The 17966-nt window shown below is 44.4% G+C and overlaps 1 protein-coding gene across 3 annotated transcripts in view; it reads right to left on the bottom strand.

Annotated features, from left to right (window-relative positions):
• Positions 1 to 961: 961 nt before the first annotated feature.
• Positions 962 to 17966, bottom strand: part of TBCE (tubulin folding cofactor E) — a 28069-nt gene continuing 11064 nt past the window's right edge. For all 3 annotated transcript variants that reach the window (XM_086924472.1, XM_086924471.1, XM_086924473.1), the window contains exon 2: positions 962 to 3807. In XM_086924472.1, the coding sequence (XP_086780598.1) occupies positions 1978 to 3564 (1587 nt within the window). In that variant the 5' untranslated portion in view covers positions 3565 to 3807 and the 3' untranslated portion in view covers positions 962 to 1977. The remainder of the gene's footprint in view (positions 3808 to 17966) is intronic.

Raw genomic sequence — 17966 nt, 5'->3', positions numbered from 1 at the left:
TAATCTGATGGATTGTAAAACAGTTTGAGCCCACAATAAAGGGGGGCATATGTGGACTTTAAATAAGTCACTGAAAGATGCTTATGCCGTTCATGTACTTTTCAATGTGCGTCTCTACAACAGGGCTAGAAGATTTGCCGGGTCACGGCGGGAACATTTGTAATCATGCTCATGCTTACAAACTAAGGATGTACAAGAAATTAAAGTGTTAAAACAATGTTACTAGCTTGCAACTACTCTGTATATTGACCTCAAAACTCAATAAAAATATGTTTGGTAAAAAAAAAAAATATTAACCTCGTCGCTGCTGATGAAGAGCTCAGCTCGTCATCAGCCACGGTGGTCGTGTGCGGATGACGAGCTGAGCTCGTCATGTAACGCGGCTTTTTTAAATTTGCCGCACACAGCGGGAAAAGCCGCCGCAGCGATGCGGTTAATAATCACAATATGAGTTTGTATTAGCTCCTTATATTAACACTCCTCCATGGTCAAACTAAGTTTGAATCACAAATGAGAAATAACTACTTTACAGATACCTTCTCCCGGATATGAAAGGTAACAGAATGAGAGAGCAATGTCCCTCTGCAAGGAATCCTCTTTAAATATAAAACCCTCACCCACATTTTGTAGCACGCTTCATTGTAGAGCTTATATCTCGTCCCAAGTAATGTTCTCCTGCGACAGGCTGAACTGCTCTGGGGAAGCTCTAGATTTCATATAGTATGGGAAACGTTCAAACAAGTAAGGGAGCACTGAATAGTTAGTACTTTAGAGGCAACTTAAAAGTGTTTTCTACTAACCATGCGTCTTCAATAAACAGATATGTTTGACAAGATTTAAAAACATAAGCTGATGCATGGAAAGTTCATTATCTATTTAACAACCGTAGCTCTCCATACTCTACGATAAGGGGGAAATGAAGTGTAAATGAACTCATGAACGGAAATGAGGAGAAAAAAAGTTTCACTATTTTGGAGTCATTGTTTGATTATGCCTCATTTACTCATCATTAAGTCAGGAGCGCCTAGGGTGTGGGCTTGACTCGCACATGTCTCCACAATGATGTGTTCAATAAAATAAGAATTGGATAAAGAAGGAGCAGGAGTGATTATTTGTTGAACTTCGAGGTAAGTGTGGTTATGTGCAGTTAAAACTTACACCCATGTATTGTATACTAACCTCCTCATTACACGACCTCCTTATACTTACATTTCTTGCACTTGTGGCAAGTTTTCTAAAGGTGTTCAACAAAAGAAGATGTGTACCACATAGGCTAGACCCAGACCCGAAATCATTCATGCTGGAAGAAAGGACCAACATTTCAACAGTGTCAATAGTTGGGTTTCGAGGCAGAGCCCAAACATGAGCTAGCAATGGTTTTCTACCTCTGTAGGACATCACCAAGAACTGCTTTTTAAACAAGTGTTAAAAAGAATTGGCTCAGTCACTAACATGAATAAAAAACATTGCCTAGAAACCTATATATGTAAACTATAATTAAAACTGTTGCATCTTATAGTGCTTCGACATATCGCCAATTAGCCACTCTCAAAGACACCCATCAGCACCTGCTCTTTAGCCAAGGATGTGTTAATCAACTAGAGAACTATGTCAATTATATAATTTCTATTTGTTATGCAACATTCCTAGACAAGCATGTCCCCGAATACCAAATTTCCACGTCCCCAATGTATTCTTCTGTGTCGAATTCAGAATATTTGTTTAATTTTAAATATTTACTAAACTGTACACACCAGAAATATGATTGGATATTAAAACGCACCCACATTGACCATCTTTCATTGTAGCTATTAGTACATTCTTTTCCTGTGGAAGGCAGTCACAAGGGTATGCTTGCTAAGGTCAAACTCAAAGTGCTAATTTGGCCACAGTTTGAAAGCAGAAGTTATTTCTTCCCGGAGAGCATGAATTACCCATACAGAGTCTTGCAGTAGACCCCACCGTACCAGGTAGCCATTACCATCGCACCAGGATGCTGTCCCCACTCTCTACGCAGTAGAACTGTAAAGGTTTTAGGTCATTCTCTAGTTCAATCTCAACACCTTTCATTTTCATACTTTCATAAGAAAGCCTCAGTTCTGACCCAGGGACTTTCAGTAAGCGGCACAGGAGCCCCTTCACCTTCTGAACGGTCATTGAATCTGGGAGTTTCTTCAGAAGTGGTTTTTGCTCAGGTTTATCTGGACATTGGATACTTAGAGTTAACAGCTGGTTTTTCAGAGCAAATGGCTGCTGCTGCTTTAATTCCCCCTCTTCAGGTGCACCATATATCTGTATGAGACATGGATATCTGGGATGTTCAGCAAGAAACGCTTGACTTGGCGCATTAAGGTTAGGATCCTTATTCCCCCCGGCCTTCAACCATGCAGTCCCAAAGGTCTTGCGGTAGTCAAGTTCAGCTCCCTTTCTCTCTTCTGGAAGAATCTTCGTCTTGTTTAGGAACCTGAGGCCACCTATCTTTGCAATGATGAACTGTCTTGCTGTTTCTAAATTAGTTTCGGTTTCTAGCAAAGGGTTATTCTGACAGCTCAGAGAATGTAAAGATTTTAGTTTATCCAGTTCATTGATGAACGACCAATGAGAAATGTTATTGTTTTCAACTGAAAGATGATTCAATGAAGAAAACATTGCACTTTTGCTTCCAAACTCAACATCGCAAAAGCAAACAGAAGAAACTCCTGTGTTGATTAGAATTAGCTTTTCTAGTGCAGGAAGGTTTGAGAGCTCAGACAACTGATTTCCATCTATTAATTTATTATTAGAAATGTCCAATAGTTTCAAAGATTGCAACACACTAATGGGTCTTTCTAGGACTGTAATATCATTCGAAACGAGATGCAACTCCTCTAGTGCTGGCCACATTGGTGCGCAATGAAGCACCCATGGCCATGTCAGTTTAGCATGGCTGAGGGATAGCACCTTTAGGTTTCTAAAGGAACCAGATAACAACGCTGGGTCAGAAGGAAATCCTAATCTGTTCCCACTGAGATCAAGGATTTTCAACTTTCTCAGCTGACGGGCAATATCGGATACATTATCCCAATGCGAAAAGAGGTTTTGTGATAAATTTAGAGCTGTAATGTTGGGACATACTTTCAAAATATCCCCGTCTCGACCAGCCTGACTGACATCACAGTCTCTCAGTGAGATGTTCTCCAATTTGAAAAGTTGACTTTCCTCTTCTGCAGACTCAAACATAACAAGTTGAACCTTCTTCTTGCCAATTTTTGGTGCTTCTTCTTGAGTATTCTCATCACTTAATTTGCATTTAAATACATAACGGCGCTTGAAAGCTGTGAGGAAGTCCACTCCGAAGTTGGCCTTTTTTGGGCGAATAAATGATGCCCCTTGAGGGTGGCTACACTTAAAATACTGCACCCCTTCATGGCTGCCATCATGCTTTCCTCGGTTAGGATTGTCCCATTCCACACCAAGCCAGAGTCCAGCTGTAGGGGGAACATTTCCAACATACTGCACAGTGGCATATTCTCCATCAGAGGTGATTCTACGGCCAATGGCATTACAAGGCACACAGTCGGTCATGGTACGTTCAATTAAATGGTTTTAGAATAATCAATATAACTTGTATTTGGCTACAGAATTGCTCAATGTGATCCCCTTAATTTCCTTCGATATAGGTGTTTCCTAACATTCTAATTGGGCTCCAATGTATGCATCTTTGTGTTAGGCTCTAGCAACATAAACTGTAGAAGTAGAATAGAGTCTATTCATCGCAGATGCCCAGATAAACCTCCATCCTTTTCATTAGGAAGATATTCTCGTGGTCTGAAAGAGGAAAAAAAATAGGTTTAAGGCTTACGTGCTGCTTTTATTTGTTAACTGTATCACATTAACATTCTTCAGGTTTATGCTACATGAACTATCCTAACAACGCAGTATTTATGTAGTCTTATTTCAAAACATAAAATTGGCCTTTTCTTTCGACTAACATGTGTTGTCAGACAAATAAACATGCAATGTGTAATCCCTGCCATGGAGGTGAAAGCTCTCCTACAGGATGCTGCCTTCACTACTGAGCCTTCTATCTCAAGAACTGAGATAGAATGCATTGGTTATCTTCATGCACTGTGATACCGTTACCTTCAGTTCCATAAGCAAACAAGCATTTGCAATGCAATAGGTCTCGCAATGGTGAGAGTTAAAGCTATTGGCATTGTAAATTACAATGTTTTTACCTATGTGTTTTGGTTTGGAGTGTAGTGGATGTATGAATAGGGACGCAGCTGCAGCATTGTTTAGATGACTAACAATGGGGAATTACCATATGGAAAACAGAATGACAAAAAGAGAAGGAGCATAGAACAAAATAAAATTAGGCAGGAAAGAAGAAAGTCAGGTTTCAACCAATAAATAAAATAAATGAATACCGGGAACGGAAATAAGAAGGCGCAGTGATGTTTGAGAGAAATCTATAAGACAACACCGTGCAAGAAAGTGAAAATGAGTGAGGAGCAGAAAAGAGGAAGGAGGAATGAAAAAGAGGAAAAAGAATATTGGAACGTGATGTCAAATCAATGAAAACGAAACACAGTAGTAGAGAGAAAGCCACGTACGGGGGATTGAGTAAGTAAGAGCGAGGGGGCTATACATGAAGGGAACCAGCGAGCTAGGGGAAAGGGAGGAGGGCAGAGCAGCGAGGGAGTGGGAGAACAGAGTTTTCCCTTATATGAGTTCAGCATCAAAGATCTGATCTGGGCCAAAGTAAACAGAAAAACATTTTGTTGGTGTTGGCAGTGAAAAGTAGACCCTGGTTCACTTTTCACATCCAATTACTGTTTTACTGGTAGAGTCTGCTTAAAAACACAAGTAATACTATAGCGTCTGCTGCTGAACACCAGAAATAGCTTGAAAGAAAAATAAATAAATAAATAAGCCAGTCTGAGACCTCACAAGCCTTCATGACATATGGTCATCTTATGGAGGTAAACCAAATTCATATGTATTTTTGTTTGCATGGTTAATTAAAATCTTTGCAGAAGGAGTTAATAAAAATGAAGGAGAATTGCACCAGTGGTTAAAGTACTTAAATCATTTTGTCCAGATAAAGTGTGTTTGTGCTGTGCATGTTCATCTTTTTTTATTTTACCCTGCTGGGGTCGAGTTTTTTCCCCAGAATAGGACAGGAATTTGACCAGTCTAAGGTTAAGGGCAGGGGTAATCCGGTTCAATGACTCCGTAATAGCCTGTGTGCATGTCCGTATCCTCTGGTTGTCATTGAGGTAAACGGCCAGTACCACTAGTGCAGTGGGATGCAGGGAGGAGGGCTGTAATTTTACTGTCAAGCCACCCATCCTATTGCACAAGAGCCCCATTAAAGCTACTAAACCTTACGAACACCTTCACTTCAGAAGCAGCAAAAGACGTTTCTACTAAAGTAAACCTATTTAAATAACTCCTGGTTTGCCTGACAATTCAGTTGCCTCAGAAAATACACCTGTTCTACTTATCCCAATCAAGTCTTTAAACCATATCATACCATACTAAGATTTCTTTATTTCGTTTTTTCACCATAAAAGAGCAATCACAGATATGTACAAACAAGTTAAAGCAGATACAAAAGTTAAAAAGAGATAAAACAATTGATCTAGGAAATTGCATTTAGAATGAAAAGATGGTAGGAGAATCAGTCATAATCCAGTCCTTGGTTTTGCATATTGAGGAAGTTCCATCTGGCCCACCACATGGAAACGTGAGACCGCATAAACTATATGGGAATCAGTATTATATTTTAAAATTCTGAATGCTTCCTTGCAGTGGGTTGTGCCTAGGTTTTTACATAGCTATATCAACCATCTTGTTCTAATTGTGCGATAACCCGGGTAGAAAAAGAACACATGGAGTTCAGACTCAACGCACATGTTGCAGCTGGGCACCCACTTGGATTTCCACCCAACCATTTGCACGTCGGAGAGCGCAGTGGTAGACAGCTGTGACGAAACTGCACATAAAGTTTCCTGCCTAATACCGGGCAGATTTCGTCAAGGCATGCCTCCAACTTGCATGTGTCTTTCACATCCAAAAAGTGTAGTGCAAGGGTACCGTGGGTAGATCCTGTGCGAAGATTAGCGGTTATTCCGCCCCAATTGCTAGAACTTAAGAGTTTACGTGATATTCTCAAGCATGCTATATTAGGGTTGTCCAATAGATTTTTTAGCCCTATTGCATAAAGGCCTTCCCTAATAAATAGGAGCCAAGGCAACTTTCCTGAGCCAGGGAGTCTCAGGATTTCCAGAAGCTCCAATCTGCACTCCGCCAGTTCCGGTGTTACCCAGAGGCACCGAAAAAAAACAATTAAACAATTCAGTTGAAATTCGAATTCATACAAAAAACTAAACATAAAAATAATGAATTATCTATACATGGTATAGCATCTGCTGTTACAGAAGGGTAGCAATGCTTGAGCTGTGCCACACTCAAACCCACCAACAGCAGCAAGGAACGTTTGAGTTCAACTCCGGCTGCTGTGCGCTACCTCCATTTTAGGAGGACGGATGCTCTGCACTTAATGCTTTTCGACGTTACCTGAAGAACAACCATACACCAGCAAACTAAATCAAATGTAATTGGTGAAATTTTTAATGGCTGGCTACTTTGGATATGAGAAAAAATGAAACAGCCATGAACCCTTCTCACAATAGTAGAGACTGCCTTAACAGTTAATATCTACATATTGCATGCAATTCTTATAAGCTGAGCGTTGACTGAAACATCCCAAAAATGTCAATCGTCTTCAACACAAGGTCAGGATCCTAGCTCCATTAAGACAATAATTGCTAGCCACCTGTCATTACCTGCAAGGTGGGCTCAAATTGCCAAAAGAAGACTCAAATCTGGGCAGAGTTTTACTGAAGCTAGTGGCAAGATTTGTGGTAAGTAAGAAACCATGAATCAGCCCTGCATGAGGCAGGCATCAGTAATGCCAAATACACGTTTTATTAATCCCATTAAAAATAGAAATCCTCAAAAAGTAGCCATAATTACAGTTCTCTCGAATCATAAACAGTATTGTGACATAAGGGTATTTGGAATTGTGGCTTTGTGAATGTGATGTACTCTGAAAATACATCAAATCTACTTACCCATCGGCTGGAGGTAGACAGGCTGGTGCTGCTACCGAAACAGTGGTACGAGTGTAGAAGAGCAGCCCTAGAGGTAGGGCAAAATCTGGCAGTATGGGGTGCCAAAACAAGGTGAAATCTGCCTTGACAGCAAGAACAAATATTACAGTATGTGTATCCAAAATCAAGAGGAGTGGTCGGCAATCTTTAGTTAGGTAGGTTAGAATTTTCATAGAAAGAGCATTTTTAGGTTTCGCCTGGGCCAGAGCACTAGTGCTCCGTCCAGGCGAAATCTTATGTCCTACAGTGTGGGGCTTAGTCCCGCCTCTGTCTTCCATTGGCTAGCTCCATAAATGGAGGCTAGCCATTGGAAGAGATTGGCTGTCAGTCACTCTTTCCCCGTCGGAACACGATTCGGGGGCATTTCCGTGTCTTTTTTAAGCCCCGCCCCTTGTTGCCGTGTGTCCTGGGCCGTGCTGTGATTGGCTGCCGGCCCGGGACACCCCCGTGACGTCATTCCCCGGGCCACGCTGTGATTGGCTGCCGGCCCGGGACCTCACTTGTTCTGTAAGTATTTACCATTTCGTAATTGTTGTTTCAACTAGCAACCAATATTAATATTCATCTATCTTTAAATAATCGCCGCAAATCTTCCTTCCTTTACTAATTAACCAACTTAAATATTTCTATTAAATCTCAGTCTTCCTCTCTGAGAAATCGCCTGTCAGTATCACTCACAAACACTGAATCTCTACACATGCGTACTTGTTGCGCAATACACACGCATTGAAAGCACTGAAACACCACGCATGCGTACATGAAACGCAATGCACGCGCATAGACGCAGCGCAACTCTGTTCCATATCCACTCAAACTCCTCCACGCATGCGTATGCCTCAAGAGAGACCTCGCGCATTTCCACTGATTGGAATCCTCTGACGTTCATCCCACAACGGTAGGCTTCCGTTAAACTGCCCTATTCAAATTCCTCTTACGAACGATTTCTTTAAAATCAAGTTTTCTTATAAACTTCTTCTAATGTAATTTTTTCATTATGTTTAAACAAAACCCTTCGACTCCCTAATCAACTATCTAAACAGAACGTGCTCTCTCCCCTTAACATGAAGCATGCGTTCTTCCGTAACACCCTCGCGCTACATCTAATCCTTTTAAATACTCGTTCGATTTGTGGCTATCGTAATGCTTTCTGTGCGCACCTGATTAACACTTAGGTTCGTAAAAAAAAAAAAGTTTTGGGACTCTGGCCTATTAAGTTTCTTCAATTTAGTGATGCCACTTTCACTTTTTACCAATTATAATACCCTGAACACGGGATTCTGTTTGAGAATGTGAGAGTCAGGGTCCTGGAAAGAAAGTATTTAACTCCCTGCTTATGCTATAGGCCCACCTCTTAGGTTGGGTAGTATTGTTGATGGATTGCTGAGTGGGCCGGCCTGGCAATGAATAGGCTTTTGCATTCAAATATTGTATGTCTCTGCAAGACGGGCCTTTCTGTCGCCTCCCATACGCGTTGATGGTGTATGTGCTGTTAACTTCATTATATAGCACCAGTTTTAGTTTTCAGGAGCTCCCATGCTCCAGATTCCACGTTCTTTGTGCTTTTCCTCAGACCTTTCCGGCGCCCTGTGACCCATGCCCATGGGAAGCCTGCTGAAAGAGGCCTGCATTGCCAGCGCCCCGGTCTCCTAGCTACTCCTGCCCGGAGACCAGAAATGCCCCCGGCTCTGTGCGGCGTGGTGCTGAATTGAAATGAGATCACTATATAAGAGAGTAGACTCCCTGCGAGAGAGTGGTTATTTTACTGTACTCTTCAGTGATTTCGTTCTACTGTTTATCTTGTTTTATGTAGTATAAAATGTTAGCGGTTTCGATTTTTTTGTATTGTATTTTTTTTTAGAAAGCCTATACGTCAGATTAACGCCTGTCTGCAGATCGCCGTGTTGGCAGTAAATTGCATTAGGAACGAATATGTTATATTTTTATCGTTTGCCTTAATGTTTTGTGCTTATGGGTCGTTGTTTCCAGATTTTCGTTTGCCGGCAAGGTCCTATGATCCAATTGCTGTATGCAGAGTCGAACTTTCGTATAACAAAGAGAACTGTGCGGTGCTGTCCAGTTTGACCATTTATGGGCTGTACTGTGAGACACTCACCAACCTCCCCTCCTAGTCTGGACGTTGTCTAAATACTCTTGTTATCCAGAGTGGATTATAACATCGGCCAGAATCTAACGGACCCCGCCCGTCCTACGCACAGGGTGAAAGCCCAGGACACCCTCCCCCCCCCCCCCCCCCACCGGCCCCTCCCTTGCTTGTTTCATTTGTTTTCTCCTTTTTGCCTTTTATCCATCTTTCTGAGCAGCATGTGAGGGCCCTGGCTGTGCCAAGCTGTAGGTGTGTCTGTGTGTGTGTATATGTGTATGTTCAACCATGAGTCCAAGTGTGTGCAAAATGTAGGTGTGTCAGTGTGTGTGAAGTTGTGGGTGCCTGCATGAATGTGCCAGTGTGCAAGTATGGGTGCGTGCACGAGTGTCAGCGTGTGAGTAAGTGGTGGCTGTGAGTGTCACCTGTGTGCAAGTTGTAAGTGTGTCCATAAGTTGTGTGAGTCAGGTTGCTTGTAAGCATGAGTCAGTGTGTGCAAAAGTTAAGATGTGTGTGTGTGTCAGCGTGTGTGCAAGTTGTGTGTGCGTGGAAGTATGAGTGTGTGCATGTGTGTCAGTGTGTGCAAGTTATGGTGTGTGTTTGTCAGCATGTTGTGTGTGGGAGAGTGTCAGGGTGTGTGCAAGTTGTGTGAGTGTCAGTGTGTGTGTGAGCACAAGTCATCATGTGTGCAAGGTGTTGTGTGTGTGTGCCAGCCTGCTGTGCTGTGTGTCTCTGGGCCTCGGCAGATCCGGGCTGTTCCCCAGTCCTGGCGAGGAATACGCTCTCCTCCCACATCCTCAGCCAGCCTCCTCCGCCACTCCCTCCCACTCCCTCCTCCTGCAGCCTCTCCCTCCCCAGGGACAGCGGCCCGCCCCTGGCCCATCCCCAGCCCACCCCACAACATCACCCAGCCTCCCCCGTCACTGCTCCCCACCAATATCAACAGCACTAACTAGAACAATACGGGACAGTGCATTTAATTCTTCACGTTACTACAATCGATGCTGGCCTGGACTGTGTGCTCTTTATGTTTTTAATGTGAAGATTTTATTTACTTTTGTGATTTCATATAGCGCTAATATGGAACATGCTTTATGGTACCACGGAAATATGTATGATTTTCATACTTGTAGAATGCATTGCAACTGGTCATTTCCGAGTGAGATGTAGCTCCTTCCTAGAAGTCAGTGCCTGTATATATCTTTGCCAAGCAAAAGAAAACATTGGCAAAGCCAGTAGGCCTCACCGACATAAGAGCTATTGGCTTTGTCAATGTGATTCTTTTAGCCATATTGTACAGTGTGGCTCTGTGTGTGTGGCTCTGTATGTGTGGCTGTGTGTGGTACTGCAAATTCTGGACCCTGCTATAATGTGGTACCGAAGCCCAACACTTGTGTCAGAAAATATCATCATACCATGACGAATTTGGTATTGGCAGACCGGTAATGATTAGGACATTATGCCTGTGCATTTGCGTCACGATTGAGTGACGAAATCACCCTTAAATCATAGTTTTCGTCTTGAACCCTCGGGTTCCATTTTGTGAGCGGCATCCATCTTGTGGTTGCCCTTACATAGTCAATTGAACAAGGCCGAATTCGATCTGAAAGGACACGTACACCTTTGCTGACTCCTCTGTGACCTGGGCGAGCTGACTCCACTGCCTCCAGCCAAATCTGTTCGGGCAGTCCCCATCCCAATGGCCGAGCGGGATTAGCATCAAGGCACAACATGTCATAAACCATTTACCGCATACAAACCACGTTTTATCATACACACACCTGTCCCTGTTTCTTCTTTATGGCTAGTTTTACAAGGAGGAGGTGCCCGATTTTATTGGGGGTTCATCGATATCTGATGAAAGTTCTGGGCCTGGCTGGGTAATCACTAACTGGACATACGAAAATGTGGGCTTGCGATCATGACTGCTTTTTCTTTGTTATGAAAATATGTATATGGTTGAACCATAAAACAAAGAATTCTTGCCTGAAGCTGATATTTTTGTATAAAAAGAGAAGGCTGGTTCTGTAAAAACGAACAGTCTCCTGAGAATATACACACTGTGCTGTTGTACTTCTAGGACGCTTGTTACTTGGTTGCAGCCAATAAAACCTCGATCCTTGACATCACCTAGAAGACTCTGTGTTTCTGTGGTCCAAAACAGGAAGGACTCAAGAGGTCTCTGGGTGTTCCCCCTGGCACCGCCGGGTTCCTAAAAACCTGGTACCTCATGTGTGTGTGTGTGGCTCTGTATGTGTGGCCCTCTGTATGTGTGGCTCTCTGTGTGTGACTCTCTGTGTGTGGCTCTGTGTGTGTGGCTCTGTGTGTGTGGCTCTGTGTGTGTGGCTCTGTGTGTGTGTTGCTCTGTGTGTGGCTCTGTGTGCGTGCGTGTGGCTGTGTGTGTGTGTGTGTGGCTCTGTGTGTGTGTGTGTGTGGCGGCTCTGTATGTGTGGCTCTGTGTGTGTGTGGGTGCAAATGCAATAGGTCTCGCATTTGCGAGAGATTAAGCTATTGGCATTGTAAATGACAATGCCATTGATTTATCTGTTTTCAAAACCAACACATAAAAAAAATTGTCATTTACAATGCCAATAGCTCTAAATTTTGTAAAGGCGAGACCGTTGCATTGTAAATGCTTGTTTTGTTTTGTTACTAACTTTGGTGCAGTTGGATGAATCTATACAAAATAAAATAGTTTTATCCACCTTAGCTGCTCCTGGACTTTTTGATAGCCAATTTATGAACTGGGGGCCAAGACAACAAGCATTGGCATAGCCAATAGGTCTCGCCTTTGGGATCTTATAAGTGTTTAGTTATCCAGCACAATATCCTTGGCGCAACAACAACAACTGTTGCATGGCTAAACACTTATAACGTCCCAAAGGCGAGACCTATTGGCTATGCCAATGCTTGTTTATATTGGCGAGTGACCAGCGGATCCTCGAAATTATAGCTTCTTAAAACAGGATTGACTAAGACAAAAACTCAGGGCCAAAGACAGATTTGTTGTCTTTGCCAATGCTGGTTTTACAACTTCAATAGTGATGCTTGCTTTGGAATGTGCTCCTGTTAGAGGGAGAAGCATTGATGAACTCTTGCCACAAAGAAAACAGTAAAGGTTTTGTTGTTTTAAGAACGCTGTGGTTCTCTCCTGCAGTGTTGTCAATGTTTATTTTCAGTGTTATTGAAAAGCTGTGATTGGTGGATTTGAAAACCTACATGTGCAGCACTGTAATCCAGCTATAGCCGCAGCCATCTTGTATTCTTTACGTTTGCGGTGGCCCAAAGTGTCGGTAAGGTGGAATGGAATGTGGGCGCAATGTAAATCAGTGCAAATGAATAAACCAGCCAAGGGGATTCCTTTGTATAGGCACCGCTCATCCAGGAAATGTGGCTGATCTCCATCCCTGTCAGACAGACTGCTCCACCGGCTCGAGACTTGAGGCCCGCCCTCTCCAGCAGACCGGTTAGTACCACTGGTGAGCCTCATCCTCGAGCAGAGCTTGGGGTGACTTGTGTTCACTGTGCCAGCTGCAGACACATCCTTCGGAAATAGAGGGCCGGCCTTCTGTATGGGCGAGCTGGGTCCTGGCCCGGGCACCAATATTCTGAGGGGCGCAGGGAGCTGTGTGGATTAAGGTACACCAACAGCAGCGCCCTTCTCATCTTGCCCCAGCGTTGTCCCTGCCTGTTCGTTTCGGTCTGATTTGCCAGTTTAAAGTGGGTTAAGTCCTTTATTATCATACTGTGGGCGAGGTTTCTAACACCCCTCTAGCCCCTTTCTTGACCCACCCTTCACCCTCTGACCCCTGCTGGCACACATCAAGAAAACCATCATCTGCTTGAGGCATCTAAATTATCTGTGATTTAGGTGAGCTGGGGGTGGTCTGGGGATGTTGGTGTTCGAGGCCAGTCCCTGCTCTTACAGGTACTGACCAGTGAACACAAAAGGGACCCCCTGCTGCCTCATTTCATTCACTACCATCAGCAAGGGCGTTTCCCTCTGCCCACGCCCAAGGCGCTATCTTAGCAAAGACCGGCTCTGGAAGGGAGGATGGGCAACGTTGTTATGGTAAATGAATATTTAACGAGGTTTGAATGTTCACCAAGAATGTAATCTATTTTACAGAGTGGCTGCTAATAAAGTGAAGACACGTATTTTATTAAAGAAGATTAGCAACAAATACCAGACATTGTCGACCATTTACGTCCTTCCTCGTATAGTGGATAATATCATATGTAAACACTCCTTATGCTGAGACAGTGACGGCAGACACCGCGTGGGTTATGTCTGAACACCGGGCCATCCTTCAAGCGATCCTAGTGAGCGATGAAGCCCAACCAGGTGGTAATCTAACTTGTGCGGCACACAGGGGCACATGAGCCAAGAGACCCAGGAATTAACGAAAATGAACGCTTGCGCTGAGGGATTTCAATGTCACACTTAAATCAACTTCATATCAGCATCCAGCGCCATGAAACCGGTGTAGCAGGCGCTATAATAAAAGTCACGGTAGAAAGTTTCCACGGATAAAGGGAAGGATGGATTCACAATACAGACAGAAAGGATGTACAAGCTAGGTAGATAGAGGTTGATGGAAAGACAGATAGATGGATCCACTTTAGGCTGCTTCGCTGAGGTCTCTAGCATTTTTGCATCGACCTGGTACAATAAAAGTTTAACTGACCCCCAATGGGCAGGGATAATCAACCACCCCCTCCTCCTCCGGTGATTTCTGTTTTGAAGCCTGCCTGCGGTTTCATTGCTATTACTGGGCCAATCGTCACTTCTCACAAAACCTCCACCAAAATCGTCATTGCCGATGGCAGTTTCAGCAGAGAGGCCAAGCGCTGAATGAGCAGAGTGTCGGTGATTGGGCAGATCTCTGCTGAAGCACTGATACTCACTGGACAAAGCGGGCACTGCCATAGAGGCTTCTGTTTCCAACAGGGCAGGAGAGGAGAGTGTGCTTTACTTGCTACATTCCGACACCTTTTACAGTTTTGCAGTAATGGTACAAATCCGTGGCGCCATGATGCCATACATTTTAATAACAGATTTTGAGCGATGCCATTTGTGGGATTACAAGGTTGACCTGTAAATCACAGAAATACTCAGAAAATTTACCAGCAGCAAAAAGCCGGTGGTACCTAAGCGATCCTTTTATTGTACCTCCTGTAGGTGCTACAATCCATGCAACCCACCACACCCTGAAAGGAGACCTCAAATCCTCGGTACATGAAGTTTAAACCAGACAACTTCTTGTTGTCAAAAGGCAAATGTGTTCAGTGCAAGTGCCTAAAAGCACTAGTGTCATCTTCCAGAAAGCGGAGCCCAAGTAGAGAAAAGGACATTTCTGAAGAAGTTCCCCCAAGTTTTGGTCCTAACCAGACGTCGATAGCACTGAACGACAAAACGAACCATGCGCCTAAACCCGAGAGTTTCCTTCAACAATGTCACCCTGTAATGCAGCCATATTGACATACTTACTCAGAACATTCTGAAGGAAAACTGCTGTGGGGAAGCTTTCTACACACCCCGGCTTCTGTCCACCAGGAATGGTTCCTGCTGCTCACTGGGTCCATATGTGTCAGTATCTACTTCCTGGTTGGCAGAAACCACCATTTGCAAAAAAATAACATGACTTCAGCAATTTGTAAACACACCTTCCGTCAGTAGTTTATAATTTTGTAGGACTTTGATTTGTGAAGTGTTTTGCATTCAACCCTGCTGCTTCACAGAGGTAGGCATGGGTGTTTTTCTCTGGGGTGCCACAGGAAACACTACCACCCTTCTATACTTTAAACGAATACCTCAGTGGAGGTCACAGTGGTGGGTTTTTCCAAGTGATGCAAGAGGGCGGCGCCAGGGGCTTGTAAATAAGCCTAGAAGAATTACAGGCTCAGAAGTGCACCGAAATACAAGGGCAGAGGTGGGGGCATATATCTACACATGAAGAGCCCTGTCATACTACGAAAAGATCTTAAATCGTCTGTCACAATAAACAAGTGATCTGCAGAGATCAGCAAATCATACAGTTATGCAACGTCTGTCGCGTGCCCACATTGTCTTGGCTATGACTCCAGATTGGCTGTGACCAAAGGGTATGTTAAGGGGGCATTAATGACCGTAGAGAGAGCAAAGGTGAATACGCCCTGAAGCTCACATGAGGTTGAGTGCTGAGAGAAGAGGGTTTGGGGGGAGGGGGCGGGAGGAGAGCACAGAGCGACGCAACCACGGAGAGAGCAAAGCGAGGTGGGCATGGGCCCAGGGCAGATTGAAAGACATGCCACAGCAGAGTGGAGGGACTGTGATGCCCGGGGTGAACAGAGAGGAGCCCCGCAGGCCCTGTCAAAGCTTCCAGAGCAGGGCACCTGCTGCTGTGGGGCTGCATCACTGCACATGGTTATTTCACTTTCTCCCAAGCTCTTCCTTTTGCTTTTATCTCTTGCTTTCATTTTCTTCGCACTTCATGCATTTAAGGCCAGCTAGTTGGCTCAGTGAGTTAAGTGCTAGATGCGGATGGATGTCTGTAGGAGCGGTTGATCACAAGTTCAAATCCTGAAAGCTTAACCTCTGCCTTTTCATCCTTCCAGGGTTCATAATTTCAGTGGTATTGAAACGGGGGTAATAATAACTATGATTTACAGCACTTGGAAACCGCAAAACTGCAGTGCTGAGCGCTATAGAACACAGAGAAGGAAAGGTCGAACAACACGGAAAGCAATACAACGCGTGCACGTTTTTGGGAACAAAAGCGGATCGATTCTAAGAGGTCCCCCCTATGCAGCGTATGCATGCTGCGTAGGCGAGACCTAAAAAGGGGTAACAAAAGGCTGATTCCCCATGATATTTCCAATAGGAAACTTTGCTCTTCGATACAGAAAAAACACATTTTATAGAATTACACACAATTTGGCAAAAAGTTAAAACGTCATTCAGAAAGTGTACTGCAATCGCTTTGTGAGGCATGCAGTATACACTATAGTGTGGAAGCTCCGCCCACTCTCTGGACCATCTCCATTGGCTTAGGTTATAAATGCTGCCTCCCGATTGGTTTTAAACTTGTTAGTCCCTCCCCATGACAGTCATGTCAGTCATTTGTATCCTTCCATGGCTACTGGCCCCTTCACTGCACAGACTACTTTCTTCCCATGCCCACCTCACCTCCCGAAGTCTGATGCCTTCTCGTAGCCCCCACCAACCCAATCCCTCATGCCTCGTAACTCAAGAACTAGCAGCCACCTGCACGCAATCCCTGCCTTTCAATTTCCAGGCAGTGCGCGTCTTCGGCATTGCTGTGTTATAGCATGCACTTTACAGTGCCCCAGGGGTACAAGCAGGGACCAACTACAGTGCTCCTGTACTAGCACGCAGTCTACGTCCCCCCCAGGGCACAAGCAGGCATCTACTTCTGCGTGCCATTCTTGTTAAAACTGTAGTAGTGTGCAAAGTGCATTCGTTAATGGTAGGTCAGGAGCGCTGCGCCGACCTAGTGGCTCATAGCTGCACGGGCTGCAGCAATGAGCATTCATTGTTAGGCCAGATTCTATGGCCGGCCGTGGATACCCACTGCATTCACGTGACATGGTGAGGTCACGTTATTGCAACAAATACTCTATCGGTAACTCACGCTGATTGCGCAACAGGGAGAGCAGCAGTTTTGTTTCTTTACTTTCATTACTTTGCAGCAGCCTGCCACGCCGCAATCATTATTTTGCTTCCCCCGGCCAGACAGCGGCGTTCACTGAACGGATCCGTCACAGGAGGCAGCAGGAGTAGATGATTAATAGAAAAGATCCAGGGCAGCTGAGCACGCCACCGCTTGCACCACGCAAGCTTGCATCGGCCTGTATAGCTCACCAGACCCCTCCAGTTTTACCTGCTGCTGACCCGCCGTTGTGAGCATGTTGCCGCCCTGTTCTAGAGATTACTGCTCGTCACTTACAGGACTTTGAGTCTGGGAATGTGCACGAATGACTACAGCCATATATCTTGTGCAACGCACACAACCACGCAGTCTCACTTGCATCCACTCTGAAGTATCTATTTGAGCACATTTCATGTGCAAAACTAGCTCCTGTTTACATGCTCTAAAGTAAACAGAGCGAGCCCAGCATGCACATGAATTATGCAGGCAGCATTCAGTGGTTCATCTGTACCAGCAGCAGTTTCTTTCAAAGAGGGTTGGAGCTCCGTCCACACACTTTTCTAGGTGTGGATGGTAAGAGCAATTACCATCCACTTAACCATTAAAGCCTTTCAGTGCCTGCCTGGCTCTCGTGATCTCATAGGAGAGTCAGGCAGGCAGACACCTTCCAGATTGTGGTGCTACATCGCATTCACTTTTTTTTCAACTGCGAGTAGGCTAAGCAGGGCTGACCTAGCGCCCTGGCCTGCAGTGAGGGAGGTCTCAAATACCACACGATGGCGGAATACATATCTAATATAAACAAAAAGTTAGACACCATGGCAAGTACTTTCAACATCATCAAGGATCAGATACAACCGTGGGCAGCATCTCAGTTTTGTACCTGCCACCCAATATTGGAAAAATTACAGGATTTGACATCAATACTTAAAGACATATTAACAGAATGTAAGCACGCTAATCAGAGCAACAGCAGCACACCAATCGGATGCAACCTCATCTTCTTTGAAAATTGCAAAAGCCCACAAAAGGAGCACCCGATTAAATCTAATG

The sequence above is a fragment of the Lissotriton vulgaris genome, chromosome 5 (assembly GCF_964263255.1).
Source record: "Lissotriton vulgaris chromosome 5, aLisVul1.2, whole genome shotgun sequence".
In the NCBI taxonomy this organism is placed as follows: Eukaryota; Metazoa; Chordata; class Amphibia; order Caudata; family Salamandridae; genus Lissotriton; species Lissotriton vulgaris.
Note: the sequence above shows the minus strand (reverse complement) of the source record. Positions and strands in the feature narration are given on the sequence as shown.